This window comes from Amphimedon queenslandica, unplaced genomic scaffold, assembly GCF_000090795.2.
Source record: "Amphimedon queenslandica unplaced genomic scaffold, v1.1 AMPQUscaffold_13500, whole genome shotgun sequence".
NCBI classification, from domain to species: domain Eukaryota; kingdom Metazoa; phylum Porifera; class Demospongiae; order Haplosclerida; family Niphatidae; genus Amphimedon; species Amphimedon queenslandica.
In genome coordinates, this window is record NW_003546264.1 from 88,969 (window position 1) to 114,963 (window position 25,995).

The 25,995-nt window shown below is 38.4% G+C and overlaps 8 protein-coding genes across 10 annotated transcripts in view; 5 read left to right on the plus strand and 3 right to left on the minus strand.

Annotated features, from left to right (window-relative positions):
- LOC100639436 (probable ATP-dependent RNA helicase DHX37) overlaps positions 1–2,969 on the plus strand; it is an 8,454-nt gene extending 5,485 nt beyond the window's left edge. The window contains exons 10-22 of the mRNA XM_011411850.2: positions 272–385; positions 466–590; positions 640–802; positions 861–1,085; positions 1,131–1,287; positions 1,332–1,399; positions 1,444–1,496; positions 1,550–1,610; positions 1,654–1,774; positions 1,825–1,962; positions 2,027–2,118; positions 2,327–2,498; positions 2,659–2,969. Of these exons, the coding sequence (XP_011410152.2) occupies positions 272–385; positions 466–590; positions 640–802; positions 861–1,085; positions 1,131–1,287; positions 1,332–1,399; positions 1,444–1,496; positions 1,550–1,610; positions 1,654–1,774; positions 1,825–1,962; positions 2,027–2,118; positions 2,327–2,498; positions 2,659–2,753 (1,584 nt within the window). The 3' untranslated portion in view covers positions 2,754–2,969. The remainder of the gene's footprint in view (positions 1–271; positions 386–465; positions 591–639; positions 803–860; positions 1,086–1,130; positions 1,288–1,331; positions 1,400–1,443; positions 1,497–1,549; positions 1,611–1,653; positions 1,775–1,824; positions 1,963–2,026; positions 2,119–2,326; positions 2,499–2,658) is intronic.
- On the minus strand, positions 2,785–5,443 carry LOC109580227 (uncharacterized). Its single transcript, XM_019993172.1, has 5 exons — positions 5,142–5,443; positions 4,698–5,074; positions 4,440–4,648; positions 4,000–4,249; positions 2,785–3,941 (listed from the first exon to the last, which is right to left on the minus strand). Exons 1-5 carry the CDS (start codon positions 5,433–5,435, stop codon positions 2,918–2,920), a joined length of 2,154 nt encoding a protein of 717 aa, XP_019848731.1. The 5' UTR covers positions 5,436–5,443; the 3' UTR covers positions 2,785–2,917.
- LOC100634886 (INO80 complex subunit B-like) lies at positions 5,400–6,818 on the plus strand. Of its 2 annotated transcripts, none has more exons than XM_019993173.1 (7): positions 5,400–5,511; positions 5,556–5,828; positions 5,887–6,068; positions 6,110–6,161; positions 6,213–6,316; positions 6,376–6,435; positions 6,485–6,818. In XM_019993173.1, exons 1-7 carry the CDS (start codon positions 5,400–5,402, stop codon positions 6,725–6,727), a joined length of 1,026 nt encoding a protein of 341 aa, XP_019848732.1. In that variant the 3' UTR covers positions 6,728–6,818. The 2 variants fall into 2 exon arrangements, with proteins under 2 accessions (XP_019848732.1, XP_003384124.2); XM_003384076.3 differs by having other exon boundaries at positions 5,559–5,828.
- Positions 6,819–7,238: 420 nt separating this feature from the next.
- LOC100639561 (TBC domain-containing protein kinase-like protein) lies at positions 7,239–11,609 on the minus strand. The gene is made up of 24 exons (XM_011411852.2): positions 11,126–11,609; positions 10,999–11,074; positions 10,827–10,938; positions 10,709–10,782; positions 10,551–10,668; positions 10,414–10,501; positions 10,255–10,372; positions 10,126–10,204; positions 9,917–10,060; positions 9,776–9,876; positions 9,632–9,731; positions 9,511–9,575; positions 9,370–9,460; positions 9,191–9,325; positions 8,954–9,143; positions 8,859–8,909; positions 8,730–8,813; positions 8,606–8,691; positions 8,514–8,550; positions 8,295–8,456; positions 8,115–8,242; positions 7,794–8,023; positions 7,543–7,705; positions 7,239–7,495 (listed from the first exon to the last, which is right to left on the minus strand). Exons 1-24 carry the CDS (start codon positions 11,325–11,327, stop codon positions 7,391–7,393), a joined length of 2,739 nt encoding a protein of 912 aa, XP_011410154.1. The 5' UTR covers positions 11,328–11,609; the 3' UTR covers positions 7,239–7,390.
- A 1,543-nt stretch (positions 11,610–13,152) lies between these two features.
- Positions 13,153–17,846, plus strand: LOC100639686 (transducin beta-like protein 3). Its single transcript, XM_019993176.1, has 24 exons — positions 13,153–13,189; positions 13,237–13,288; positions 13,339–13,434; positions 13,473–13,595; positions 13,644–13,704; positions 13,755–13,926; positions 13,974–14,142; positions 14,187–14,265; positions 14,316–14,497; positions 14,544–14,750; positions 14,801–14,907; positions 14,948–15,041; positions 15,122–15,163; positions 15,218–15,289; positions 15,347–15,436; positions 15,493–15,632; positions 15,682–15,838; positions 15,884–15,942; positions 15,986–16,089; positions 16,133–16,207; positions 17,332–17,397; positions 17,446–17,538; positions 17,588–17,622; positions 17,691–17,846. Exons 1-24 carry the CDS (start codon positions 13,179–13,181, stop codon positions 17,748–17,750), a joined length of 2,346 nt encoding a protein of 781 aa, XP_019848735.1. The 5' UTR covers positions 13,153–13,178; the 3' UTR covers positions 17,751–17,846.
- Positions 17,847–17,848: 2 nt separating this feature from the next.
- LOC100635013 (DNA polymerase delta subunit 4-like) lies at positions 17,849–18,483 on the plus strand. The gene is made up of 4 exons (XM_019993180.1): positions 17,849–17,985; positions 18,089–18,160; positions 18,212–18,323; positions 18,378–18,483. Exons 1-4 carry the CDS (start codon positions 17,868–17,870, stop codon positions 18,406–18,408), a joined length of 333 nt encoding a protein of 110 aa, XP_019848739.1. The 5' UTR covers positions 17,849–17,867; the 3' UTR covers positions 18,409–18,483.
- A 9-nt stretch (positions 18,484–18,492) lies between these two features.
- On the plus strand, positions 18,493–21,048 carry LOC100639813 (exosome complex component RRP45-like). 2 transcript variants are annotated; one of them, XM_019993177.1, is made up of 12 exons: positions 18,493–18,611; positions 18,697–18,794; positions 18,914–19,033; positions 19,107–19,206; positions 19,250–19,347; positions 19,390–19,429; positions 19,475–19,557; positions 19,607–19,736; positions 19,957–20,048; positions 20,481–20,554; positions 20,612–20,658; positions 20,712–21,048. In XM_019993177.1, exons 1-12 carry the CDS (start codon positions 18,537–18,539, stop codon positions 20,985–20,987), a joined length of 1,233 nt encoding a protein of 410 aa, XP_019848736.1. In that variant the 5' UTR covers positions 18,493–18,536; the 3' UTR covers positions 20,988–21,048. The 2 variants fall into 2 exon arrangements, with proteins under 2 accessions (XP_019848736.1, XP_019848737.1); XM_019993178.1 differs by having other exon boundaries at positions 20,615–20,658.
- Positions 21,049–21,074: 26 nt separating this feature from the next.
- Positions 21,075–25,994, minus strand: LOC105316729 (SH2B adapter protein 1-like). Its single transcript, XM_019993175.1, has 5 exons — positions 25,305–25,994; positions 23,635–23,736; positions 23,375–23,490; positions 22,075–23,212; positions 21,075–21,715 (listed from the first exon to the last, which is right to left on the minus strand). Exons 1-5 carry the CDS (start codon positions 25,881–25,883, stop codon positions 21,203–21,205), a joined length of 2,448 nt encoding a protein of 815 aa, XP_019848734.1. The 5' UTR covers positions 25,884–25,994; the 3' UTR covers positions 21,075–21,202.
- Position 25,995: the final 1 nt, after the last annotated feature.

Here is a 25,995-nt window from a genome sequence, read left to right on the forward strand (position 1 = left end):
TAGAAAGTTTGAGCTGATTCCAATCAAAATTGAGTTTTTTACAAATTTTTTAAATTGCTCCAAAATCGGACAAAAGTCCCTGTACTATAGTACATGGTCTCGGGCCGAATTTTGCCAAAAATGGAAAGTAGAGAATTCTCCATTTTTATTACATTTTCTGATACATATACATGTTCTTATGTTGTGTAGAAAGTTTGAACTAATTCCGAGCAAAATTGGATTTTTTTACGAATTTTTAATGCTGAACTTACATGTACTTCATGTCTGACAGGTGTTTGGTTCTGATGTGATGGCTGTGTCTTCTCGTGTCTGTATTGTAGCTACTAATGTTGCAGAGACCTCAATCACTATCCCTAATGTAAAATATGTTGTTGATACAGGAAAGGTCAGTACTGTTTTGTAGTGTAACTCTTTCTTGTTTAATGACCCAACCTTGCACTTACTAATTAATTCTTTTGTCCTAAGGTTAAGAGAAAGTATTACGACTCTGTTACTGGTGTTTCAACGCTTAAAGTTGATTGGGTTTCAAAAGCGTCAGCCAATCAAAGAGCAGGTCGTGCAGGAAGAACTGAACCTGGACACTGCTACAGGTTAGCCACACCTCTTGATCGTGTGATCATCATGGGACTCTTCTCTTAGGCTTTATTCTTCTGCTGTTTTTCAAAATAATTTCATTGAGTTTTCAGAACCTGACGTAACCCAGCAACCAGTGGATGGTCTAGTCCTTCAGATGAAAGCTATGAATATCATTAAAGTGATTAATTTCCCTTTTCCAACTCCACCCAGTAAAGAAGCCTTAAAGGTGAGAGAGGGAAGGGTCTGTCTTATTTCATTTTATTAATGTACATGTACTTGTGTAGGCTGCGGAAGATCTTTTAGTTCATTTAGGAGCCATTGATTCTGAGAGATTAGCCATTACTTCTGTCGGACGTACTATGGCTTCTCTTCCTGTCTCTCCGTCTTTTGCTAAAATGATTTCTCTCTCTCATCAAAATGGCTGCCTACCTTATATGGTAATCTTAGTCTCGGCTCTGAGTGTCCGGGAGATATTTCAAAATGAAATTGACAAGAAATGGACAATAAAGGTACTCCAATATAATAATAATAACAACGTTACTTGCTGTTGCTAGGGGGAGGGGCGTCTCCTAGGAGACCTGATGGTGTTGCTAGGAGCAGTTCAAGGCTATGAGAGGGCATTAAATAGAAACGAATATTGTAAAATGAGAGGACTAAGAATTAAAGCAATGGATGAGATTAGGAAATTGAGACGGCAACTTACTAATACCAGTAATTAATTAATTTAATTATTAATTAATCAATTATTGTTTTAGTTAATGGAATTTCTGGTAAAGGCGACCTTTCACTTGATCCTAATCTGGCCCTGCCCACTTCAGAACAAGTAAGGTCACATGATAGTCACATGATCAGTTTATAAATGAACAGGTAAAGGTCCTTCGTCAGTTGGTACTAGCTGGTTCTCCTAATAAAGTAGCAAGGTTGTTACTGCCCACACACACACAGTGTCACATGTGATTATCATGTGATATAGGAAGATTGATACCAGTCGAATGAATGTAGAAGAAAAGAAGAAATATCATTATGGATACGAAGTATATTCCACCAAAGCTTTATTTCTTATTTCTTATCCTTTAGTGTCAGCTGACTGATAGTCCGGTCTACTTACCCTCGTCCTCCTCTCTCTGTCTCTCTTCTCCTCTTCCCCAGTTTGTTGTATTTCAAGAACTACATGAAACCACTCGTTTGTATATGAGAAGTAATTAATTATAAGTCACACCCACTCAGTTAATTAATGTATTGCAATAGATGTCAGTGTTATTGAGGCCGAGTGGTTGCCATGGTTACTGCCGGCTAGGTGCGTGTTCTCTGATCCTCTTGAAGATCCTCTGCCTACTTTTAACACCTCAAGTGGGAGGGTCTATTGTCACATGAAATATTCATTTGGTATTATTAATTATTATTATTATTATCATTATTATTATTGCTATCTTGATTTTATGTTTAAAAGGTTCTTGGCAGCTTGGTGTTCAGTCCTTTCCTTACCCCACGGATTCTTTGGAAAGATACAAATGGTTTGCAGTTTTTCTACTCAAAGGAGAAGTAAGACCTCATTCAACTTAAGGAGCTTTATACGCAACTCTTGTGTGGCATATAAAGTTTGAGCTCATTCCGAACTCTCCATTTAATAATAATAATTATTATTATTATTAATATTATTATTATTATTGTTATTATTATTATTATTATTATTATTATTATTATTATTATTATTATTATTATTATTATTATTATTATTATTATTGTATAGGTTGCTCCTGGTTTTTCTCAGTTCACGGATTCATTGCTGACTCCTCCCATTACGATGGTCAAGAGTTGGGCCAAACTCCACAAAAGGACTCAAGTTCTTCTCTCGTCTCTCGTTGAAAATGAAGTATCAAGTAGACAAGAATTAATGAATATATGGAAGACTGATCCTAAATGTAAGTACAACAAGATTTGTAAAAATTATTCCAAGCTACAGCACGTGGCAATGAAGATTCAGATTTTGTGATTTGATTTCTGCAACTGGACTAGAAACACGAAATTTGCAACAATAATTATTTCAGAATAATAACGTTATTCATAGCTTTCTTTTGATAGATCTACTGTCACACTTGGCAATGTGGCTACCACAGAGACTCCACAGTTCACTGAGTGAGAAGTGGAGCAGTATTGTTAACAGCACTTTAGAGTAATCTTGTACTTTACATTTATTTGTTTTAAATATTGTTGTTCCTAAAACTGTACTATTACGCATGTCTTGTCTATTTTTTACAAAAAAGATGAAAAAGTTGAATCAAAAAAAGAGAGAACATACATGTAATTGCAAAAATGTGTCAAGAGGTACTTGGTGCTCATATCATTCAGCATTCACGATGTCTTCAAGCGTTGGCAGTGTTTTGCTACCTTTACCAGACACTGAAGTGTGATCTACTACCATCCAGCGATTGGTGGATGAAATACGTCGACTAAGAGACTTCTTGAAGCAATGTCTGTAATGCCTTCCTTTTGAATTCTTCTTAAGTAAAGGATCATGATGACTGACAGTAGGAGGAGGAGAAGGAGAACTGGTTCCACATAATGTGAGCCTGTGCTTGACTCTTGAACTGATGCTTTGTGGAATGACCTCATGAGAGAGCGGTCTTGGGTTTACACCAACATACAGGAGATCTCTGTTCGAATGACTCGGAGTGTTTGGTGGTATGATGCTATTATGCTGGGACAGTGTCAAATTTAGAAAGTTAGGAAGACTATTGGTTGGAGGAACATAGCTAGCTTGGTCATCAGAGCTCTTTCTCACTAATCCTTCCTTGGATGAGTTGTTCTTGAACAAAGACTTACTCTGTAAGCTGTTGCTGATGCTCTCATCTCCTGCTGTTACTCCAGAATCAGATATTGCTCTGATCCGACCTGCCAGGAGTCTTCCACTGGCTTTGTGAGTTATAATGGAGTCTTCTTCTCTGTTGGTTGAGTATTCGAAGGGGTTGCTATAGACATTGCTGTGGATTGGTCTCCTTAAAGACGAAGAAGAGGAAGCTCCTTCAGAAGGAGCACTGCTAGTTGAGGTAACACTAGAAGCTTCCTCTGCAACAAATATCGGATAATCAACTCGTGTTATCCCTTGATCACTGATTCCTTGATTATTGATTTCTTTATCACTGATTCCTTGATCTCTGTTTGATTTTGCATCAATATCAGTCTTTGATTGTTCAAGATTAGCTTTCGAGGAGTTAATATCAAAGTGGATCTTTGATTCATCGTTAATTTGACACGATACAGTTTCAGTAGGTGATTTTGATCTAATATTAGGTGATTGATGATTGCTGTTGGAAGAAGAGAATGATGAAATACGATTCCTTGATTCAACATTGTGACAATTGCATCTTTAAAAAACAAAAAATTAATAATAAAAATAATTACATTTAATTCTTGCTCATGTACTTTGCTTCGTTGAGTGTCATTGGTTCCACCTGTAGCTCCAGCAATGCCCTCCCTCCTCCTCCTCCTCCTCCTCCTCCAACACTTTTGTCTTCCTTAGCAATCATAGCTTTCTCTTTCATTTTCCTCTCTATGTGATGAAGGAATGCTCCTGACTGCTTGTTGTTCTGTTGCTGGAGCAATAAAAGTGGGTCTTCCTTTTGCTCTTCGTGTTTCTCTGTTCCTAGCCCATTCTTACATGAACTGCCATTAACTAACAATAATAGAAATAATGAGCTCCAATGTACAACAAGTGTCTAAGTACATGTAGAAGACATCAGAAAATGTGATGAAAATTTAGGGTGATTTTAAAACCATTATTAATAATTCAAAAAATTTCAATCATAATCTGCTCAAACTGTTTACACAGTTCAGTGTACATGTATTAAGGATAATGATTTCACCTGAGTGAGTGCTCCCTTTAATGTGCATCACAGAGTCAACAGTGGAAGCTGCTGATGACCAATATTCTGCTAGTAGTCTTGAAGAGGCGTTAGAAGGTTGTCCTGAGTTCCTTGCAAAGAGAAGGGGTCTGTAAAGGAGTGAAGTGTCATGTCTTGTTGGACACTCAAATATTATGTAGTTAATATCTGCTGCTTGCCGCTCGGGAGGTCTACAAATGAATGGAAGTGCAATCATAAAGACACTGGACATGGACATACCTCTCCTTAGGAGCTGTCATTTGCATTACTGATGGTGTGCAAGTTGGAACGGCTTTCTTGACAGTCAATCCTCCATTACTGACAGCACCAGTTGATGACTGATTATAAGAAGAAGACTGGACTGTAGAGATGCTACAGCAATACTTCCTGTAGTCATCAATGTGGTCATAAAGCTGAAAGAAATGAGTGAACTGGTACAATGGGGCGGCTGACCGTGAGCCGTAGGCCTGGTGATGGGGTCGTTTGAAGAGGAACTTCCTCTCCTGGACTTTAGGATGGACTGCAGTAGGGGGAGGAGGAGGAGGAGTAGGGCGAGAGTTTGTGTGTTTACTGTTCATGTTAGCATTTGAGTTGCTTGGATCGGAGCTAGATCTGCTCTGTAAAAGTGTGAAATTTAAATTTTATCATAAAAGCAGCTTCAGTATAATGCTTGTAATGCCTTACTTTTAGTGAAGGGCAGACCTCATTTGCAATGTTAGTTACAAAATGGTGGCCTAGAGCTTTTGGTACTGGTCTTGATGGCCATGGCTCAAGTGGTGAAGCCTCAAAGGAGAAAGAAACGTCCAAACAGCAGCAGCATCTCATCTTCTTACTCTTCCCTCTTCCATTTTGAGAGGTCGCTGCGGAGCCTACCCTTCCCCTACTGTTTGTTCCAAGAGGAGAAGACTCACCATTGAACAACAGTGCGAGCATACTTACCTGATGTATATCAGTCACCAAGGTAACCTCACACCCCATGAAGAGGAGGAGGAGATAAAGGTAGTGCTAATGGGACGAAAGAGGAAGAGAGAGCAAGAACCAGCTCAAGAAGAAGGTTAGTGTCCCCATTTTACAATCACGACTTCATTTTCTGATTAGCAGAGCCCTCCTCTCTAAAGAAAAAGAGAGTGAAGAAAGTTAAAAAGAAGAGACACGTTGAGAAACAAGCCATAGTAGAAGATGAAGAGGCTTCAGTCTCCATTACTGATGACGAGTCCCAACAAGCTCTTCCTCTGTCAGCTACTTCAAGTCACAGGCCATTGACTCTTAAGATTAAACTAGGATCAAACGAGCTCCTCACTACCACTGAGGACAGGGTTTCCATAGGGACGGGCCCGTCCATTAGTAACTATGGAGATGAGTGGGTGGGAGGTACGTACACATGATAGTCACATGATAGTCACATGATCTCGTGTACATGTATCAATAGGTAGTGATGATATATCTCCTGGGGATGGTGATGGGAGGGACATTAGTTTCCAGTTCAGTGGAGAAGAAGAAATTGAGGAAGACGAGGAGGAGGCGTGGCTTGTTGCCTTGGAAACAGGTATGGTAAATGAGCGAGGGTATCTCCCACAAGCTAAGGACCCTAATGCAATGACAGCAAGACAGGTACAGATATAATGACTGTACGATAACGTCCTTATAATTAGAGATCAATGCTTGGATCGAAAGAAGAAGAACTTTTGGAGCTACCGTTAATGAGTAGGCATGGCTAGTTATTAATGGATGGAGTTATTAATATTAATGAATTAGAAATGAAATCTGATGAAATTGAGTCCGAAGAAATGCTATTGAAGAAAACGGAAAGAAATAAGAAGAGGCGACTCCAGGCAATTAAACGTAGAGAAAAACACAAGGTAATGATGATCATGATATCATAATGGTGCTGTTGTTATTATTATTACTGGTTGTTTAGGCTGATACTGTACAGAAATTGTTACAAAAGCAGTCAACGAAGAAGAAAGATGATGATAAAGTGAGAGATATAGTCCACAGCAGCTGCTACTAATGATCTTCATTTATAGAAACAAGCCCCTCAGGTCCTCGGTCCTCATATTCGTTATTATGATCATGTGACTAAAGGTACTAGTCTATCGGTCACTCCCGGTCTCCAGTTTCCTATCCATCGTCCAGTGTCCTCTCCATTGCCCCCTCCTGCTCGTCCACTGTGCTCTGTGTGTTCCAGTAACCCTAAGAGATATTCCGATTCAAAAACAAACCAGCCGCTATGTAGCCTGCAGTGTTACCGTCGGTTACAAGTACATTAATTATCATTCATTTTATAATCTTGTAAAAATCAACAAAATGTCAATAAAGATATACAATGATAATAGTTTGTGACATTTGCAGCAAAGCGTAGCAACATTAAGAAGAAAGGAGCCATTACCAAGCATAATGCCATTGTTTCAGTCTCTTAAGACAGTCTTGGTCTCATTATTATGAAGAGGAGGTGGTGGGTAATTGGAACAGTATCCCTCACTGCCACACTTGTATCCCTGAGGGCAGCAGTGTAAGTAGTCTGAGCAGCAAACTGCCGAGGAGAGGGGACAGCACAAGTAGCTGGTCTTGCTGCTGTCTGAGGGGCAGCAGGTGTTACCAGAAATACACTCTGTGACCTTATCTGGACAAATAATGTCTCCACTTGAGCTGAGGACTCCAAGAAGGAAGAACAAAGTAGCAAGGGCTAAAACCTTCTCCATTGCTAACAAAGCTAGCTGCATTGGGTTGCTGCATGGGCGGGGCTGGAGCTGCAAATTAATCTTGGATATTACGTCCGTATACTATAAACACGTGCAATAACGTGGGCGCTTTTGGTGAAAGCAAAAATACTATAAAAATAATACAATGTTAGCCTCTTGTATAAATACTGTATAGCACAGCTATAAATTAGAACCACACCTCCTTTAATTAAGAGTGGGTGTGGTTTACTATCATTCTAAAACTGAGGAGAGAAGTCCCAGCGAGCGAAGAACACCAGCTCCTCCATTTAACGTACAAACATGGTGGAAATTAAGACGAACCAGCTGCCTTGCAAACTAAAAGAGAGAGAGAGTTGAAGCAGCTGCTACTAATAGTGACATACTGTTGCTGCCTGGTCTCCTTTCCCTGCCAGTATTACTATGAAATCCCACTCTCTTTCACGAAGACAAGCTGTCTCTGGAGACCCTGTCAGGTCACCATTTGGAAGGAAAGTCCCTTCGTAATGAGGAAGGTTGTACGAGGACATCATGTGACCTGACTCAAACCTGGGCGGAGCCAATTAAGAATAATAACTAATGACATCATTACATGTAATATGATGCAATATGATGTAATATGATGTATGAAGGATACTCTTCTTGTGTTCTGATGTCAATAACTATTACTTCTCCGTTTCTCCCTTTAGTACCCAAGTCTCTCCATAGCAACGGGTCGTTGGGGTCTTTGCTGTTGGGCGGAGTCTTAGAAACCCGTTCATATCCGATAGCTCGACTCTCCAGTTTACAAAGAGAGATGAGATCATGAGCCGATAGCTGAGGAGAACACTCTAACCTCAAAGACTCAATGGAGAGTGGGACTTTACACTAGAGATATAAAGAAATTAAAATAAAATATAAAAATGCAATAAAATGGAGAATTCTTAATTTCAATCGGAATCAATATTTCATTGCTTACTGCTTCAGGGGGGCCATGAAAATTATCCAAGGGTTCCTGTGGTTTCCCTTGTGTTCTTAAATATAAACTGGGCGGAGTAATGTGGTATAACCTGCCCGCCTCCGTAACACATTGATGAATATTAATATCTAACAAAATAGAATTAATTAAAAAATTAAAATTAATTAATAAAATGCTGACCTGGCAGGTCAGAGAACATCATAATGCACTCGTTAAAGTCGTAACTTAGCAACTCATTACGCAACTGGACTAATATACTCACACCCACAAATAGAGGAAAAGACGGGTTGCCTAGCAACAGTGTATCCCATAAATGATAGACTTTATCCAGCGGAAAAACATCTACAAGTAAATGACATCGTGTGATGTAACGTGACATCATGTGATGTCATAACTTACGAGTGAACATAGTGAGGAACCAGGGGATGGCATACAGCTGCATAGTGTACAGGACTAATAATCATTATTAATATTAATAATGGCTAACGTACGTCTGGGAAAAAGCCAATGGTATCCAATCTGTTAAACACTACTGGATCATGATAAGCAATGAGCTGTAAGAATATTGCTAGATATTCTAAAGAAGAGGTCACATGATAGTCACATGATACGTACCTTGCATTACTGGTGAGTTGTCCTTGAGGAAGAAGTTGGTTAAATATTTATCAATGAATGAACAGAATGAGGCATAGGCCAACGCTAATAATCAATAGAAACCACACCTACAGGATGAGGCTCGCTTACCTTCGTCATTGAAATTTAAAGAAAGGAAAGGAGCACAGAGAGAATCAAGACCTACCAATGACATCATATGATATCACATGAGGTCATAAAGTTACCTTGCCAGTAGACTAAGTGAGGATGGTCCCTGACCCATGCCTTTAATAATCTATTGAATTTGAACTGACCAGTAGTGGAGGCAAGGAGCAGGTGGTACTGGTGGCAACGAGGAATATCTACTGCTATCTGTCGGTCAGTGGGTGTGGCTGATTCCTTATCTATTTCATCATATCTTGAGACAATATCACCCTATAATTATTGGGCGTGGCTAGTGTTAATTGGTAGGTGTGGCTTACATGTACATCAAGCAGTGCTGCCCATATTGGTCCCCGATTGAGCGGACACACATCAACAATAGCTTCAGTAATTATTAATTCTTTTGTATAAGGATACGCCTCTAGTAAACGACGATATAATATGAGACGATGAAACTAAACAAACAACAACAACAATAAAATAATAATAAAGTAATTACTTGATAGTCGATGTCTTTTTCTTTAATTTGAAGAGGTAGTTTGCTTAGCTGCAGCAGCTGCTCTGAATCATTGACAACTGACCTGCGATCACTAACATGTAATTAATAATTAATAACCAGTTAATAAGTGTATGTACATACTTCTTCACTACTTCAGGGTCTGGCATTATTGGGTAATAGTCCTCAATACCTTTGGACTGGAGTCTCTGATAATAATTAGGATCATTATAATAACAATAATTATAATTATTATTATTATTACTTTTCTCAATTGTTCCATCGGTAGAGTAACCACTGTGTCATCATACAAATGAATTGAATCTTCTTCTACTCCAAACTCTTTGATGTCCTGTGCCACCACACTATCATTAATAACTAATAATAATCATTAGTAACAATCAGTTACCATGGTAAACTCAGTACAGGTGGTCTATTAGTAACTAGTGAGGCTTTACTTAGTTCGTTATTCAAATCTCCTCCAGCCAAAGACCATAAAAAATATACCTCCTAAGCAAAGAATATAATATTATTATTAATTAATATTTACTTGTAAACTGCAGCTGGAGAGATGATCCTCTTTTAAAATGACGTTAGCCTCACCAGTGCTCATGCTGCTACTAGAGTATGGAGAAGGTACTTCAATCTTTTCCGTGACCCTCTCACCATCAAACGGATTCCGTATACTAACCAGCTGGTAGCAATAATGAGTAACAGTAAGAGCTTCACTTCAACTATTATTAATTAGTTATAATATACTTTTGGTAGATTGTCGCTGTCTTTCTTATTCTTAGCTACCTTGAGGTACACGTGTGACAAAAGGGAATGGGCGGATGATCTATAAATAGTAACATGAATACATCATCACTCTACTGTTACTATAAATACCTTTTTGATGGCAGCGGTACAAGGCAGAGCTCAAGAAATGATTTTAAATTAGTGTCCATTGGTTTCTCAGCTAATCCGTGAGTTTCCAGGAGGCCATCCAGAGGTGTAGCCCCACCCCCTAATTATAACATGACCACACCCAAAAGAATCTACACATACTTTGACTGTTTCGTACAAATCGGAGGAGACAAGTAAATAAAGTGGCCAGTCCATTTTTTAAAAATAGATCAGGATACAAGTGGCATTCCTTTAATTAGAACCAAGTTACATCATAATGACATCATCGACTGACTCACCATGAACACCTCAAGCAGAATGATACCCAGTGACCAGATATTAGACTTTGTTGCCATGGCAATGTGAAGGTCTTTGCTCTGAGAGAGAAGGAGCTCGGGCGATATGTACCGAGGAGACCTGGGGTTATTAAAAGAGGTGTGGCTAGTTATTAACTCACTCGAGAGCAAAATCCACAAAATTGCCATAATCAGTAATGTGACAGAATCCATAATTAAACAATTTAACGTTACCCTAGGAAGGAGCAATATTACTTGATGAGACAAATTTAAAAATACATTTTTATTGAACAAGACGGACTCTGTACAGAGGAAAGAGGCAGCCATGTTTCTCTCATGAAGATAAGAAAGAGCGTCAGTTAGCTCAGCTGCTAACTGAGCTGCACCCAAACTATTAATAATGATTGATCGTGAACCCATTACTCAAAAACCATCTAATAATTCCACTTACTGAGTGAATGAGTACTTTTGCTTCATTCTGGTCTCCAGCGAGTCTTTGTAATACTCAGAAACACAAACCATTCTCTCTGTGACGGCAGAGAGAAAATAAATTAATGAGAACAGGGACAAAGGCTGACCTCCATTACATTTGAGCAGGTCCAAATAAGCACAGAGGTTATTGTGCTGTATGTTCCTCATTCCTTCGAACCGGCCGGTCATGAGAATGGTGTTTGGAGTGAGGGGAAGGCCGTGACTGTTGCATTCCTCCGCCTGATGCTCACGAGCGTAGAATGTAAATGCACCAAAGGAACCATCTCCCAGCATAAAATTGGAGCCCATTTTCAGCACCAGCCACGCCCTAGTATAAGGGGCGTGTCCGACTTCTCTATTCTTAGTATACGGGCCACATAAGAGAGTATACTGACTCCGAATTGTAAAAGCCACGCCTGTTTAGTGGGTGTGGTTATAGCTCCACTGCCCCACCTACTTATTCAAGTTTCTTATTTCAAAAAAAATTAAAATTCAGATTAGATTTCAACCATAGGCTCATTGTATACTGTTATCCACCCCATTACATGTAATAACGGAGAACATGCAATCAATACTTACCAGGGTCCAGGTCCAGTCCAGAACAGTCAGACCTACTAGAGGGGGTGGTGGGGGGGGTGGAAGAACATGTGTGGATTATATTGTACATGCATAAAATACATTATAAACATGCGTAATTATACATTATTAACTCTCACTCTACCTCACACTCAACCAACTTTAAACTTGATCCCGAGTCCAGTCCAGAACAGTCAGAGGCCTACTAGAGGTTGGGGGGTGGGGATGGAAGGACATGTGTGGATTATATTGTACATGCATAAAATACATTATAAACATGCGTAATTATACATTATTAACTCTCACTCTACCTCACACTCAACCAACTTTAAACTTGATCCCGAGTCCAGTCCAGAACAGTCAGAGGCCTACTAGAGGTTGGGGGGTGGGGATGGAAGGACATGTGTGGATTATATTGTACATGCATAAAATACATTATAAACATGCGTAATTATACATTATTAACTCTCATTCTACCTCACACTCAACCAACTTTAAACTTGATCCCTATTGAAATAAAAAAAGAAAAATGTTTAAACAATAGAATGAGTAAAGATCAATGGGGCAGTGCTTTATTACATGTACTGGGGTGGATAACAGTATACAATGAGCCCTTTACTATTAGCACTGTAATCAAGGTACTAGCATGCAATAGATACATTGTTACCATACACTGAAGACAGTTGGATTTGATGTGGAAGAAGACTTGCTTTCTTGAGTCTATGTAGCAATCTTAAGGAAAGAAAAATAGAATACATGTTATAGATAAGGATGTACATGTACATGATAGTGTGCGGATATCATTAACAAATAGAGGGAACTGTCTTTGATGAGTAATGTACATCAACCTGAAAAATACAAAAGATATAAATTCAATCGTCATATATTAACAATGAAATACTATATAAAAGTAAAAGAATAACCCCATAATAATAATAATAATAATAATAATAATAAATAACATGCGGAATGGGTGAAAGAATAAAGTGAGAATGTTACCAAAATGCCAGTGGAAAGGCAAAGAGCAAAGCCACTCATTTTTCCCCATTACATGTATTTCTCACTCTTGCTTTGCTCATTGTCTTTACCAACTGACACTTAGATAAACTATTCCCTCCATTATTCATCACACACTCATATACAGGAGCACTGTGTGTGTATTAACTTATCTCATTAACTATCCTGTACTCCAGACAGTAACAAGTCATGGCCCCTCCCTACATAAAGAATCTTACAAGCTTGTACATACAGGACACAGTAAGTAACCTCTGAGTCTGTCTGTCTCTCAAACAGTTAGTACTAGAGACTTCAGCAACCCTACTGAGAGAAAGAAAGAGAGAGAAAGAGAGAGAGAGGGTAACTGGATAGAAGAAAATAAAACCTGAGGAGAGAGACAGAATGGCTGCCTCATGCTTTTTCTTCTTCTTCTTATGATCCCGCCTGAAGTCATTTGGTTGCTAGGCAACCTTTAAAGTGATTGGCAATAGTCACGTGACCATCATAATGAATATTAATGAGCTCTTGACAAAGTTATGAATAATTCATGAGTAGTTTGAGGGTGGGGCTAGTGCCACGTGCTTCGATATGGCAATTTGGTAGTAACTATTTTATTTATATTTATATTTATTTATTTTATTTATAGTTACGAGCTACAGCATAGACTTAATCCATTTTACACTGGAGGATCTGTCAAAGTAAATAATAATTCATTAAATTGATTATTAACTGTTGTTTGCCTTTTTAGACTCTTTCAAATGGGTCCCATGTGATTAGCATGTGCCATAACTCAATCAAATTAGTTGATCTGAGCACTTTAGCAACAATACAGTCATTTGATGAAGTATGACAAGTAATTAATAATAATTATTAGTTAATTAGGAAGAGGACACTCCCATTACACTGGCCGTCAGTCCAGATGAGACTACACTGGGTGTGGCCTGGAGGAGTTTATTAATTAAGCAATATAACTTAATAACCAGTACTTGTACCAGGCAATGGAAAGTAAATATACTTTAATGATTAATTCATCAATTGATTGACTTTAAATAGGGACATTTAGGTCCAGTGGTTGCCATGGATATAGACTCCTCCTCCTCTCTCCTTGCTACTGGTATGTGTTACTAATTATAGTAACGACAGGTTCCTGTGTGTCTGTTTCAGGTTCTGCTGACTCAACGATTAAAGTATGGGATATGAGCCGTCAGTACTGCACTCACCACTTCAGGCCTGGAGTAGGTGTGGTCTCTATTGTCAGATTCCATCCATCGAAGCTCCTCCTGTTCAGTTCATCGATTGATAACAACATTAGACTATGGAGCCTTCAAGACAGCAAGTTAGTAATTAACTGGTTCATTTTATTATTATTAATATCAACTGCAGGTGTATTCAGATATTGTCTGGTTCTCATGTAAGTCCAGTCACCACTCTGCTCTTCTTGTCTAAAGAGGGCGGAGACTATTTCATTAGTGGTGGGCGTGACCAGGTTATTAACTACTGGTTATTAAATGATGAGAAGGCGGAGCTCCTTAAAGTATTACCAGTTTATGAGGTATTGCGTAATATCAGGTGTGCTTTAATTAGAGTATGTCATAGGCCGTTGAAGGATTGCAACTCATACCAGAGGAGGTGAGTGGGAGGGGCTCTGTTACCGTGGCAACTGCAGGAGAGAAAGGTATTTATATTTTGTCACTGACCACACCTCTTTTGACTATGCCTCCAAAGGAGTATTGAAGTTATGGGATATTGAGAATGGTTGCTGTCTTGGTTCATTGTATTCATTACCGGAATCAACTGGACACGTCTTTAGTGATCTATTGTACTGCCACGCCCTACAGTCACTGGTAGCTGTGGCCAGTGACCACACCCTCTTATTATACTCGTTAAAAGACAAGTCTGTTAAATATGTAAGTTATTTTCAATAATTATAATTAATAATTATTATTTCATTAGTTTGTGGGTAATCTTGATGAGGTACTAGACATCAAGTGTATTTCTGGGGATGGGTACGATGAGGTTGCTATAGCAACCAATAGTGAGAACCTCAAGGTGTACGAGAGGGGGGCGTGGTCACAGTGTCAGCTAGTGAGAGGGCATGCTGATGTCATACTGTGTGTTGATGTTAATGTGACCAATGAGATGATAGCTACTGGTTCTAAGGTGTGAGATTATTGATAAGCACCAGCTACTGTACTGTCTAATGTTTCAAGGATAAAACTGTTCGAGTTTGGAGGAGAAACCCTTCAAGTGGTCAGTATGAGGGTGTGGCTACTGGGCGGGGCCACACTATGAGTGTTACAGCAATAGCCTGGGCCAAGTATGTTTGCATTATTAATATTATTTCAATTATTTTCCAGACAGGACAACTCCTTCCTTGTTAGTGGTAGTTTAGATAAAACTATTAAATTATGGAACGTCAAACAGCTGCTCTTGTCAAAGAAGACTAATGAGGTTTACCTACCTACCATTGTCTTATTATTATTATTATTATTATTATTATTATTATTATTATTATTATTATTGTTATTTAGGGAAGTATGTCCGCCATGTTCACTGAAGCTGCTCACAATAAAGTAAAGGAGGGGGAGGGCCTGTAGTATACTGATTGGGTGTTTGTATATTATTAGGATATTAATTCAATTGATGTTTCACCAAATAACAAACTTATTGTAACTGGATCCCACGATAAAACTGCTAAGGTAGAGCTACATGTAGCTATACACTGAAGCTCCACCCATCAATTAATAATACAATAGATATGGTCAGTAGCTGATGGTAAACTGATGGGAACATTAAAAGGACACAGGAGGGGGGTGTGGTCAGTACAGTTCTCTCCTGTTGACCAAGTAATCATTGTTTATTTGTTTGTTTGTTTGTTTATTTATTTTGTTTATTCATCCAGTGTGTATTGACAAGTTCCAGTGATAATACGTTAAGACTTTGGTCAGTTAGTGATTTCAGTACCTTGAAAACCTTTGAAGGACATTCCAACTCAATTCTAAAAGCAATCTTCATTAATAAAGGACAAGCAGTAGCATCAGTGTAAGTAGTTAGTATTGTTGTTATTATTGTTGTTGTTGTTATTATTCAGAGCTAATGATGGTTTATTGAAAATTTGGAGCGTTAAGACGAATGAGTGTCTGACTACTTTAGACGCTCATGAAGATAAGGTGTGGTCCTTAGCCACACCCAATGATGGGCGGAGCCTCTTCACTGGAAGCAGTGACACCACAGTGTGTGAATGGAAGGTACAGTGGTCATGTGTCTGAGAGCTGATGTCATGTGACCTGTAGGACGTGACAAATGAGAAGAGAACCCAAGAGAAAGAGAAACAATCAGATTTTATACTCAAGTAATAATAATAATTATTATTACTATTTTAATGATTCACTCAGGGAACAGCAGTTGTTGAATTTATTACAAGATAAGGATTACGAGAGAGCAGTGGGTGTGGCCATCACTCTAGACCAACCGAACCGAGTCCTTAAGGCACTAACAGGTAACAGGGAACCAAGGACTTACCTTATGTCTTCTCTCTGCAGATATACTAAGTTCCAGTGGCATTCATTCTGAGCCGTTTCATGCAACAATAAGATCATTAAATGAAGAACAACTTAGTAATTAATAATAATAGTTGCCATAATTAATAATACTAATAGTTCCACAGGATTTGGCATTGTGTTATAGTCCCTGTACTATAGTACATGGTCTCGGGCCAAATTTTGCCAAAAATGGAGAGTAGAGAATTCTCCATTTTTATTACGTTTTCTGATGCATATACATGTTCTGATGTTGTGTAGAAAGTTTGAACTAATTCCGATCAAAATTAAATTTTTTACGAATTTTTAAAATTGCTCCAAAATCGGACAAAAGTCCCTGTACTATAGTACATGGTCTCGGGCCAAATTTTGCCAAAAATGGAAAGTAGAGAATTCTCCATTTTTATTACGTTTTCTGATGCATATACATGTTCTGATGTTGTGTAGAAAGTTTGAACTAATTCCGATCAAAGTTGGATTTTTTACGAATTTTTTTAATTGCTCCAAAATCGGACAAAAGTCCCTGTACTATAGTACATGGTCTCGGGCCAAATTTTGCCAAAAATGGAAAGTAGAGAATTCTCCATTTTTATTACGTTTTCTGATGCATATACATGTTCTTATGTTGTGTAGAAAGTTTGAACTAATTCCGATCAAAATTAAATTTTTTACGAATTTTTAAAATTGCTCCAAAATCGGACAAAAGTCCCTGTACTATAGTACATGGTCTCGGGCCAAATTTTGCCAAAAATGGAAAGTAGAGAATTCTCCATTTTTATTACGTTTTCTGATGCATATACATGTTCTGATGTTGTGTAGAAAGTTTGAACTAATTCCGATCAAAATTAAATTTTTTACGAATTTTTAAAATTGCTCCAAAATCGGACAAAAGTCCCTGTACTATAGTACATGGTCTCGGGCCAAATTTTGCCAAAAATGGAAAGTAGAGAATTCTCCATTTTTATTACATTTTCTGATACATATACATGTTCTTATGTTATGTAGAAAGTTTGAACTAATTCCGATCAAAATTAAATTTTTTACGAATTTTTAAAATTGCTCCAAAATCGGACAAAAGTCCCTGTACTATAGTACATGGTCTCGGGCCAAATTTTGCCAAAAATGGAAAGTAGAGAATTCTCCATTTTTATTACATTTTCTGATACATATACATGTTCTTATGTTGTGTACAAATCCTTTAGGTTGTTTACTTGGTTATGTTAAGAAATGGAACACGAATTCAAAATATTGTAGAGTAGCACAATCAGGTAATTAATAAATTTATTAATTATTTGATACTAATTTATTATTCATAGTATTACATGTATTATTAAAGATTAAGGATCCTGATGATTTATCGAAAATATCAAATATATCGGAAACATTGACTGGATTAATACCGTATACTGGTAATAAAGTCATTAATTTATTTATTCATTTATTTATTTATTTATTTAGAGAGACATTTTGATAGACTATCACGACTACAACAGGTCAGAATTTAGTGCTAATTTTTGAGTATTTTTCCGAAGGTTATTTAATAGCTTTGTTCTTATTATAGTTGTCCACATTTATTGACTACACGTGGGAGAGAATGTCCTTATCAGATCAGAATCACTAAAGACTACTCACTCCTGAGCCTTTTTGTCATTACATTTTGTTTATTGTTTAATATTATTGCAACTATATTGCAGCCTTGCCCTTGCTGCTAAAAGTGGGCGTGGTAATTGTCACAAACATGGCGTCTGTTGGTAAACAAACTAAACTGAACTTCACAGCAACTCGTCCTCGACCAGTCATCAAGAAAGAGGCCCCGTCCTTCCATAGACCAATTACTACTGATCAGACAAAAACAGGTATTATTAAGGTAGCCCGGCCTGGCCTCTTGCTAGACTAGTAGAAAGGATTGGCCTTATAGTGGAACCTCTAGCTGCTCATTCTCTTTCTCCTCATCTTTAGTTGAACAAGTTGAAGCTGAATTGAACATCCTACGTCAATTTGACCTCAATCTAAAATACGGCCCATGTCTGGGTATGGATTGTTGTTGTTTATACATTACGTTGTTTGTTGGTTTGTTTACAGGTATGAGTAGGTTGGAGAGATGGGAAAGGGCCCAGCGGTTTGGACTGAGCCCTCCAGTTGAGGTCAGGAACATCGTTATGAGTAACCATGGCAACACATTGTACAGTGAATGGTTAGCAAATTCAAACAAACAATTGAAATATCGAACTCTCTCTCCTTTTTATAGTCTGTGGTTTGGTGAAAGAGGTCTTGTGTAATCAATAAAATATTAATTACTATTTTTAAATCAGTTATTTTATTTTCATTGTTTTATTTTATTACTGTATTGATTCAAATATTCAATTTAATAAATTAATTATGAGCCACGCCCACCACGTGCAGAAACATGAACAGAAGTAGAGCTAGTGCCATCAGTAACTGTGAGAAAGAGTTCACACTAGAAGCAATTCAAGAAAGAAAAGTGAGAGAACTGATGAAGATCCAACCTATACTCTTATCACTGTATTTAATGTATTAATAATGTTTATTTACTGTATCAATGGTAGAGGTTGGATGGTCGTTCTGTGTATGATTATCGTCAAGTGTTCATCAAACCATCTCCAGTAACCCATGGCAACGTACTGGTAACAATTGGTGAGACAAGGTAGTTTATTAATAGTCATATTAATGGTTATTAATTATTATTACTGATTATTAGTAGTTATATTAGTGGTTATTAATAGTTATTACTGGTTATTAATAGTTATTACTGGTTATTAATAGGGTGCAAGCTTGTGTTGGGTGTGAGGTGGTAGTGCCACGCCCTCAGAGGCCGACAGATGGTTTGCTGTATTTCAATGTACTTCCCTCACCAATGGCAGCACCTAATTATGACATTGGAAAGTACGAGCAGGTCCATGTACTCTCCTTTTTTGCAATAGGTTTATTATTAATTATTATCACATGTCACTTGTAGGTCTTCTCTAACCATGAGAGTTGAGAGGTTACTGGATCGCTGCTTTAAGGAGTCACGATCACTGGACACTGAGAGCCTCTGTATAATAGCAGGACAGAAAGTAGGTGTGGCTTGTTATTGAATATGTTGTTTAATTAAAGTAGGTGTGGTCTATCAGAGTTGATATTCATATATTGAATGATAGTGGTAACATCACCGACTGTTGCGTAATGGCTTCGTTTTGTGCCTTGAAACATTGCAGGTTAATTAACATTAATTAATTAATTGATTTATTAATCAATAGGAGGCCGTATGTAACAGTTTCTGGTGAACATGCTACTATAGTGAGTTAATGATATTCATAGCTTTAAGATTCATTCCCGTACCAGCATCCAGTATCAGAACGGGAACCAGTTCCTCTCAATATTCACCACACTCCAATATGCATTACCTTTGGGTTTTTATCAGAAGGGTAAATATGTTTTTATTAGTGGGTGTGGTCAATTAATCTCCACACACAGTAATTACCTTCTAGTTGATCCAAGTATTGAGGAAGAAAAAGTGCTGACTGGGCACTTATACATAGTAATGAATATTCATAGAGAGATATGCACTATGCAGTTAGAAGGTGTGGCTCTTCAACATGAAGAGGTAATTCTCATCTTGATCGGAATCAGCTCAAACTTTCTACACTACATAAGTACATGTATATGCATCAGAAAGTGTAATAAAAATTGGGGTTGATTTCGAAGCCAATTTGAAAAAATCCCTGTAGCTATAGCCTGCGGTTTTTTTCCAAAAAAATTTGAGTTTCTAAAAAATTGTTGTATGTACATGTACATGTACATGTATGTGTGTGTATTATTACTAGGTAGTTAAGTGTACGAAGATTGCTATGACAAAAGTTAACGAATTAAATAAATCAATTAATAAATATATGGGGATCAGGACTAATGCTAAAAAGTAAACATAATAATAACTGTTTTAATTATTTATTTTGTTTATTAACGACCTGGGGGCGAAGCCCCCAGGTCGTTCCTATAATTGAATTCACCATCGCGCTATCTATATATATATATTTGTATGTCCACACTTACATTTCTTCTATATATACATGTTGTATTGGAGAAATAACAAGCCTTAGCAACCACCCGCCCACGCTCCTTTACGTGAGTCGGTGTGGTCACGGCAAACAAAATGGCGGCTTACACAGGGAGAAAGTTAAGAGCTTTCTAACAGCAAGAGAGCATAGAGATACTGTCTAAAGACTTCTCTAGAAGCATTATAAGGTAGAGAGAACCTCTATAAGTCTTAATAATGACCAAGTTGTACTTGCAAGGTGGTGAAATCAATTATAGGAATATTTTTTACACCTGTTACGCTTGTTTATTTCAGTATGGATGAAGATGGCCAGTCAATATTAACAAATGTCTTAAAAGAGACTACACTCCAGATTGATAATATTCAAAGTATTTCATTAAACACCTTTCACACACTATCTCTCTCTCTCTCTTGTTCTCTTGTAGCAGCTGCTAATGTACAAGAAGATAGAAAGAATGGCAAAGATATAATTGTAAGATTTAATGGAAAAGGGTGTGGCTACATAAATTGTCTCGGTTTCTTTAGCAAGAAGTCCAAGAAGATGTATATGAAATAATGTACCCAATGGAAGAAGAACCACCTGTTACTGAGGAAGAGGAACCGCCAAAAACAAAACCAAGAGACAAAGATACTGATGAAGAGGAAGAGGTCACCGTAACACTAACAAAAGATGATATAACTGGACTGACCAGTATTGAAACTGGACTGACCAGTAATACTGGAGAACAGACTAGTGTTAACCGGAACAGCAATAAAGAGACAAGTGGAACCAGAGGAAGGAAGAGAAGGAAAAGGAAGTGATTTCATTTTGTTGTTGCTGTTTCTGTTCATGAGATCATTTTCAAAATATTTTGATTTTAAATATGAAAATAATAATGAATATTGTGAGAGAGGAAAATAATTATGATATTATATTGTTAATGAATATTAATGATGATCAAAAATGAAGAAATAATATGAACAACTTGACATTGACACAACAACCACTTAATAACTATTAATTAATTCATTCATTATTAATACTGCCGGCTAACATAGTTATTTTCAGGTACCCTATTGCCCCACCTACTGGCCCCTCCTCCTATTGTCCTTCCTCTAATCTCTTGCATTGATGATGCATTAGCCGACTGAGTTCTCTGAACTGTGGCATGAGACCGAACACTTTGAGAACTAGCGGACCTCCTGTTGAATATCTGTCTCCAATTAGAGCCCCCAGCCCCCCCGGAGGCCCCCCTGGTGGAACGCAGAGGAGAATTAGACCTATCAGTACCTTGAGATGATGTGACGTGGATTGAACGAGATCTTCTGGGCGGAGTCCTGTTAATCCGCTCCATGTTGATGACAGTGGTCGTACGGAATGAGTCAGAGGCCGACCGATCGACATAACTCGTTAAAGTGATGTCTTCACTAGCTGGTATTGAGTCCAGAGGTATTGGATGGGTCTTAAAGTACTCAATCATTGTAGCAGAGTCCTCAAACCAGAGGTGCTGTATAGTGCAGCCTGATGAATCAAGAGTGAGTCTTAAATGCTGAAAAAGAAAAACACAAAAAGTAATACCACATGAACCTTTAACTTGTACACACACAATAATGCACTTTCATTAGAGGGTCCCCCTTTACTTTATAATAGGATTACATTGAGATACTGTTCATGTACATGTACATGTACGTGTTATTGTAATTGTATTTTCAGGCACTAGGTCAATGTAAACACTGAAGGCGTCCAATTACAAATAAAAGCACTGAAGCTATCATAGTGTAATTAATAATAATTACGAGCAATTATTAAGAGGACAACTCCCAGCATAACTAAAATTATAATTTTAGGACAAGCAAAATAGTAATTTCCCCTGAAGTTGACTGACTATAATTGTACATGAAGCTGTACCTTTGCTCTGTTGTGGCAGTTAAAAGTTAGTACAAAATCTCCTTCTCTAGACTCAGACTGTCTCACAAGATACTTGCCAGTAACTCCGCCCACTTGAACCAGCTGTGTAGCGTTATTACGAGATATCATCCCGTGAAACCAAGGATACTGTGACAATACCCGGAGGTTCTCAACGTCAGTTGAAGTGGTAGCCCAGGACTGATAAGGATGCTCAGTGTGACGTGGTAAATGAACGTCAACGTTACTGGAGGTTTCAATAAAGAGGGCGTGGCTTGAAGAGGCTTGGCTCTCAGTCTCCAGTCCCATGAGAGGGTCAGGGGTGGTAGGGAGGATGGACGAGGGAGAGTGGGTAACATCCCTCGTCACATCATGGAGGTTACCGGCACTAGAGAATGTACTAGAGGGACCACTGGTTGCTATGGAACTAATCCTCTCGTTGCTACCCACGTCAATTCTATAACTGTTCCTGACAAGAGGAGAGGTGGTTCCTGTTCCTCCCACGTCTGTACTGTGACTGTAACTACTGTCATAACTGCGACGGCGAGAATGGCCCCGCCCACCTCTTTCAACAGGAGGCACATTAACAAACTCGAGCCTTTCCTCAGAGTCCACGCAACCTAAAGCCTCAGAACTGCTGTAGAGCGGCAGTGAGGCCCCGCCCTCTTCGTTACGCATACTATTAACAACAATGGGAGGGGCACTTGATTTCCTGTGGAGAGGGATGGGAGGGGGAGGGGGAGAGGGTCCGGTAACTGATTGATCCCCAGCCCCAGCAGTACTATCATCAGTAGGGAGGTCAGGAGGGATATGGTCAATGGGGGTGTGGCCTTCTAATAACTGAGGTGAGGGCGTGTCCAAACACATGCTTCTTACTAGACGTCTGTTCGTACCAGAGTCTTCCCTAGCAACGACAGGTTGTTCCCTAGCAACGGGTCCATTAGTAGCAGTATCCAATAGCATTATATCTATCATGACTGGCTCCTCCCTTCGGGAAGTGGGGCCAGTTGGAGGAACCGGAGACCGAGCTATTGTTGAGTTCAAACCAGTGGAACGAGTTATGGGAGTTTGGGAACGAGATCGAGTGAACGAACGACCACTTATCCTCTGAGTATCAGAGAGAGCATTCATTGAGGCAGACCTGTGGTTATTAATGGTTATTAATAGTTATTGATAGTTATTAATGGTTATTAATAAGATCAATTACTGTATCATGCCTAAAGTACATGTATACTGACTTAACATGTCTAAAACTAACACAAGAGAATGATTGTTATTATAAGGATACATCAAAGTGGCTTACATGTGCATGTTGCCAGGAGCTCCTGGTGCAGTCGTATACTGAAGTACGGTGCTGATCCATATGCTCTTATCATGATAGCTCCCCGCCTTGAACACATACTCTCCATGACTCCTCGACTAATAAAAACATACAGCAATAAGTAAATACACAATGTACATATAATATTAATACAGAGGTATATGATATGGAGGCATTGTCATAGTTTATTTAACTGATTGTGATTAACATTTCATGTCCCTACTCCTCCTCCTTTCACTTACTTTTATGACAAATGAAGTATCACAGTCGGGTACCTCCAGGAGAGATGTACAGCGGACCTCTTCAATCAGGAAACAAAACAAGGACATCTTAGGGACACAGTTCTAGAGGAAGAGAGGGAGGGAGAGGGAGAGAGGTAATTCTGTGGGTTACAGTGTCAACACAGGCCAAACTAAGTGAGTGACAATTCAGACAACATTATGACATAAATAAGATTGACCACAGACAACAAACTGGGAGAGAGAGAGGAAGACACAACATAAACATCAACTTACTCTATCAAATTAGAGACAGGCAGCCACCCTCCCTCCCTCCCTCTCCCAGACAGAGTCAGTTGGTGAGTACATGTAATTGAAATATCAAAAATAACCTTTACTCTACATTTACAGCTTGACACTACCAGATTAACAAACAAACCATTTACAGCTGCTACTACACACCAGCCCTTTCTCATATTACAGACAGAGTCAGGACAGAATAAACAGATAGGAACATACCATAGTGAACTGATTACAATAGCCAACAGCTATCAAGAAGCACACGCACAAAACATTAAAGTGTTTACACACGAGAATATGTATACATGTACTGGCCGTAGGCAAGAGAGGAAGGAAAGGAGAGAGGTTGTATGGAACAATAATAATAATAATAATAATAATAATAATAATCCCTCTCCTCCTTTCTATATATTTCATCTCTTTTTGTTGCCCTTTTCTCTCATAATAATAATAATAATGATGATGATGATGATGATGATGCATGATGATAACTGAGTGATAAGACAAGTGTTGTATTATACAGATGACTGATTGGGAAACATGCAGCTGCAATTGAAGGCAGTGAAGCGTATAGAACAGGATACACAGTCCACAAGATAATGTACACAATACCAGCAGCTGTAGCCTTATTGGAAGCCACCCGCCAACAAATAATGAGACACTGTAACATACCATGACACCACCTTAACACAATAATAAACAAACACAACAACATCAAGAAAGAGAGAGAGAGAGAGAGAGAAGACATATACATGTATACAAACCCTCAGACATTTTGACTACCTTCAACACAAGATATTCAAACCACAATTAGTTTATACAAAGATCAACCAAAAACCAATAAAGATAAAGAGATAGCTACACAGAGTAGATGTGATATCACTATCTATTACAAACAAGGGCCCTAACTATGAAATCTCACAAACTTTCCCTATAATCTGTAGCCTGCCATACAATGTAAATAAACCTACTCAATAATAAAGGGAGTCTTTTAAAAACATCCTGTACCACACAGAAGATTCAGGACTGATACAACAAACTTTAACAAAATGATGTCACTCACAGAATAATCTACACTACACGCATAATGTAAACAATGACATGGGGATCAATATTAATTAGATACTATTAATATAATAGCAGCTTATATAATACATACAAAACTTTAAAATAACAATAACAACATCAACATTAATATAATAATAATAATAATAAGCAGCTGTTACTAAGGGTTCAAAAGCCATACAGAGTGTCCAAGGTAAACCATTAATTACTATGATTAGTACTATGAGTTAAGATTCATCACAGATAAAATGTAAAAGTCCCATACATTAATAATAGCATTAATTAATTAATAATCAAACGTAGCCACACCCAACAATAACGCTCCATACCTTAGGAGGTGAATAAACCTCAAGCTGGTGGTTACCATGACGATCAATGAGCAGCAGTCGACAGCGTTCCCAAGTAGGCGTGTCCTTGACTAGGTTCATCTGCTGGAGTATCCCGTCCAATAGGATCCCAGGATCATTATCAATATGGGATCCTCTCTTGATGGAGTCTCTCCTGCCTAAAGAGGAACCTCTGTCTCCTTTGTTCCTCTTGAATATATTCCACCAGTGTTTAGAGCCACTGTTAGTCTTCCTACCAGTAGAATGGAGGGTTGGGGGAGAGAGGGAGCGGAGTTGAGCTGAGGAGGAAGAAGAAGAAGGTTGCGTCTGATTGGCCCCGAGTGTTTCTGTCAGTGAAGTTGCAAACTCTCTCACTAGAGCTGATTCCTGTACTCTCGGGCTATTAGCGGACTGTATGTAGGCCCTGGCCCTATCTATGAACTCCAGGGCTGCTCTTCTTCCTTCATCGCGAGAGAAAGTCCTCCAGTCCGTATCTAGTGATCCACTACCCGCAGATGCTATGGAGACTGAGGCAGGACTGGGCTGACGGGAACGAGAAAGATTATTCTGAGCTCCTAACATCACTGATGTATTATGCTGCTATGAAAATGGACCTTCTTCTTCTTCTACTAGTATCAGTCACTGTCTCTCTTTCTGGTCAAGATTTAGCCACAATAAAGGAACAGGACACGAC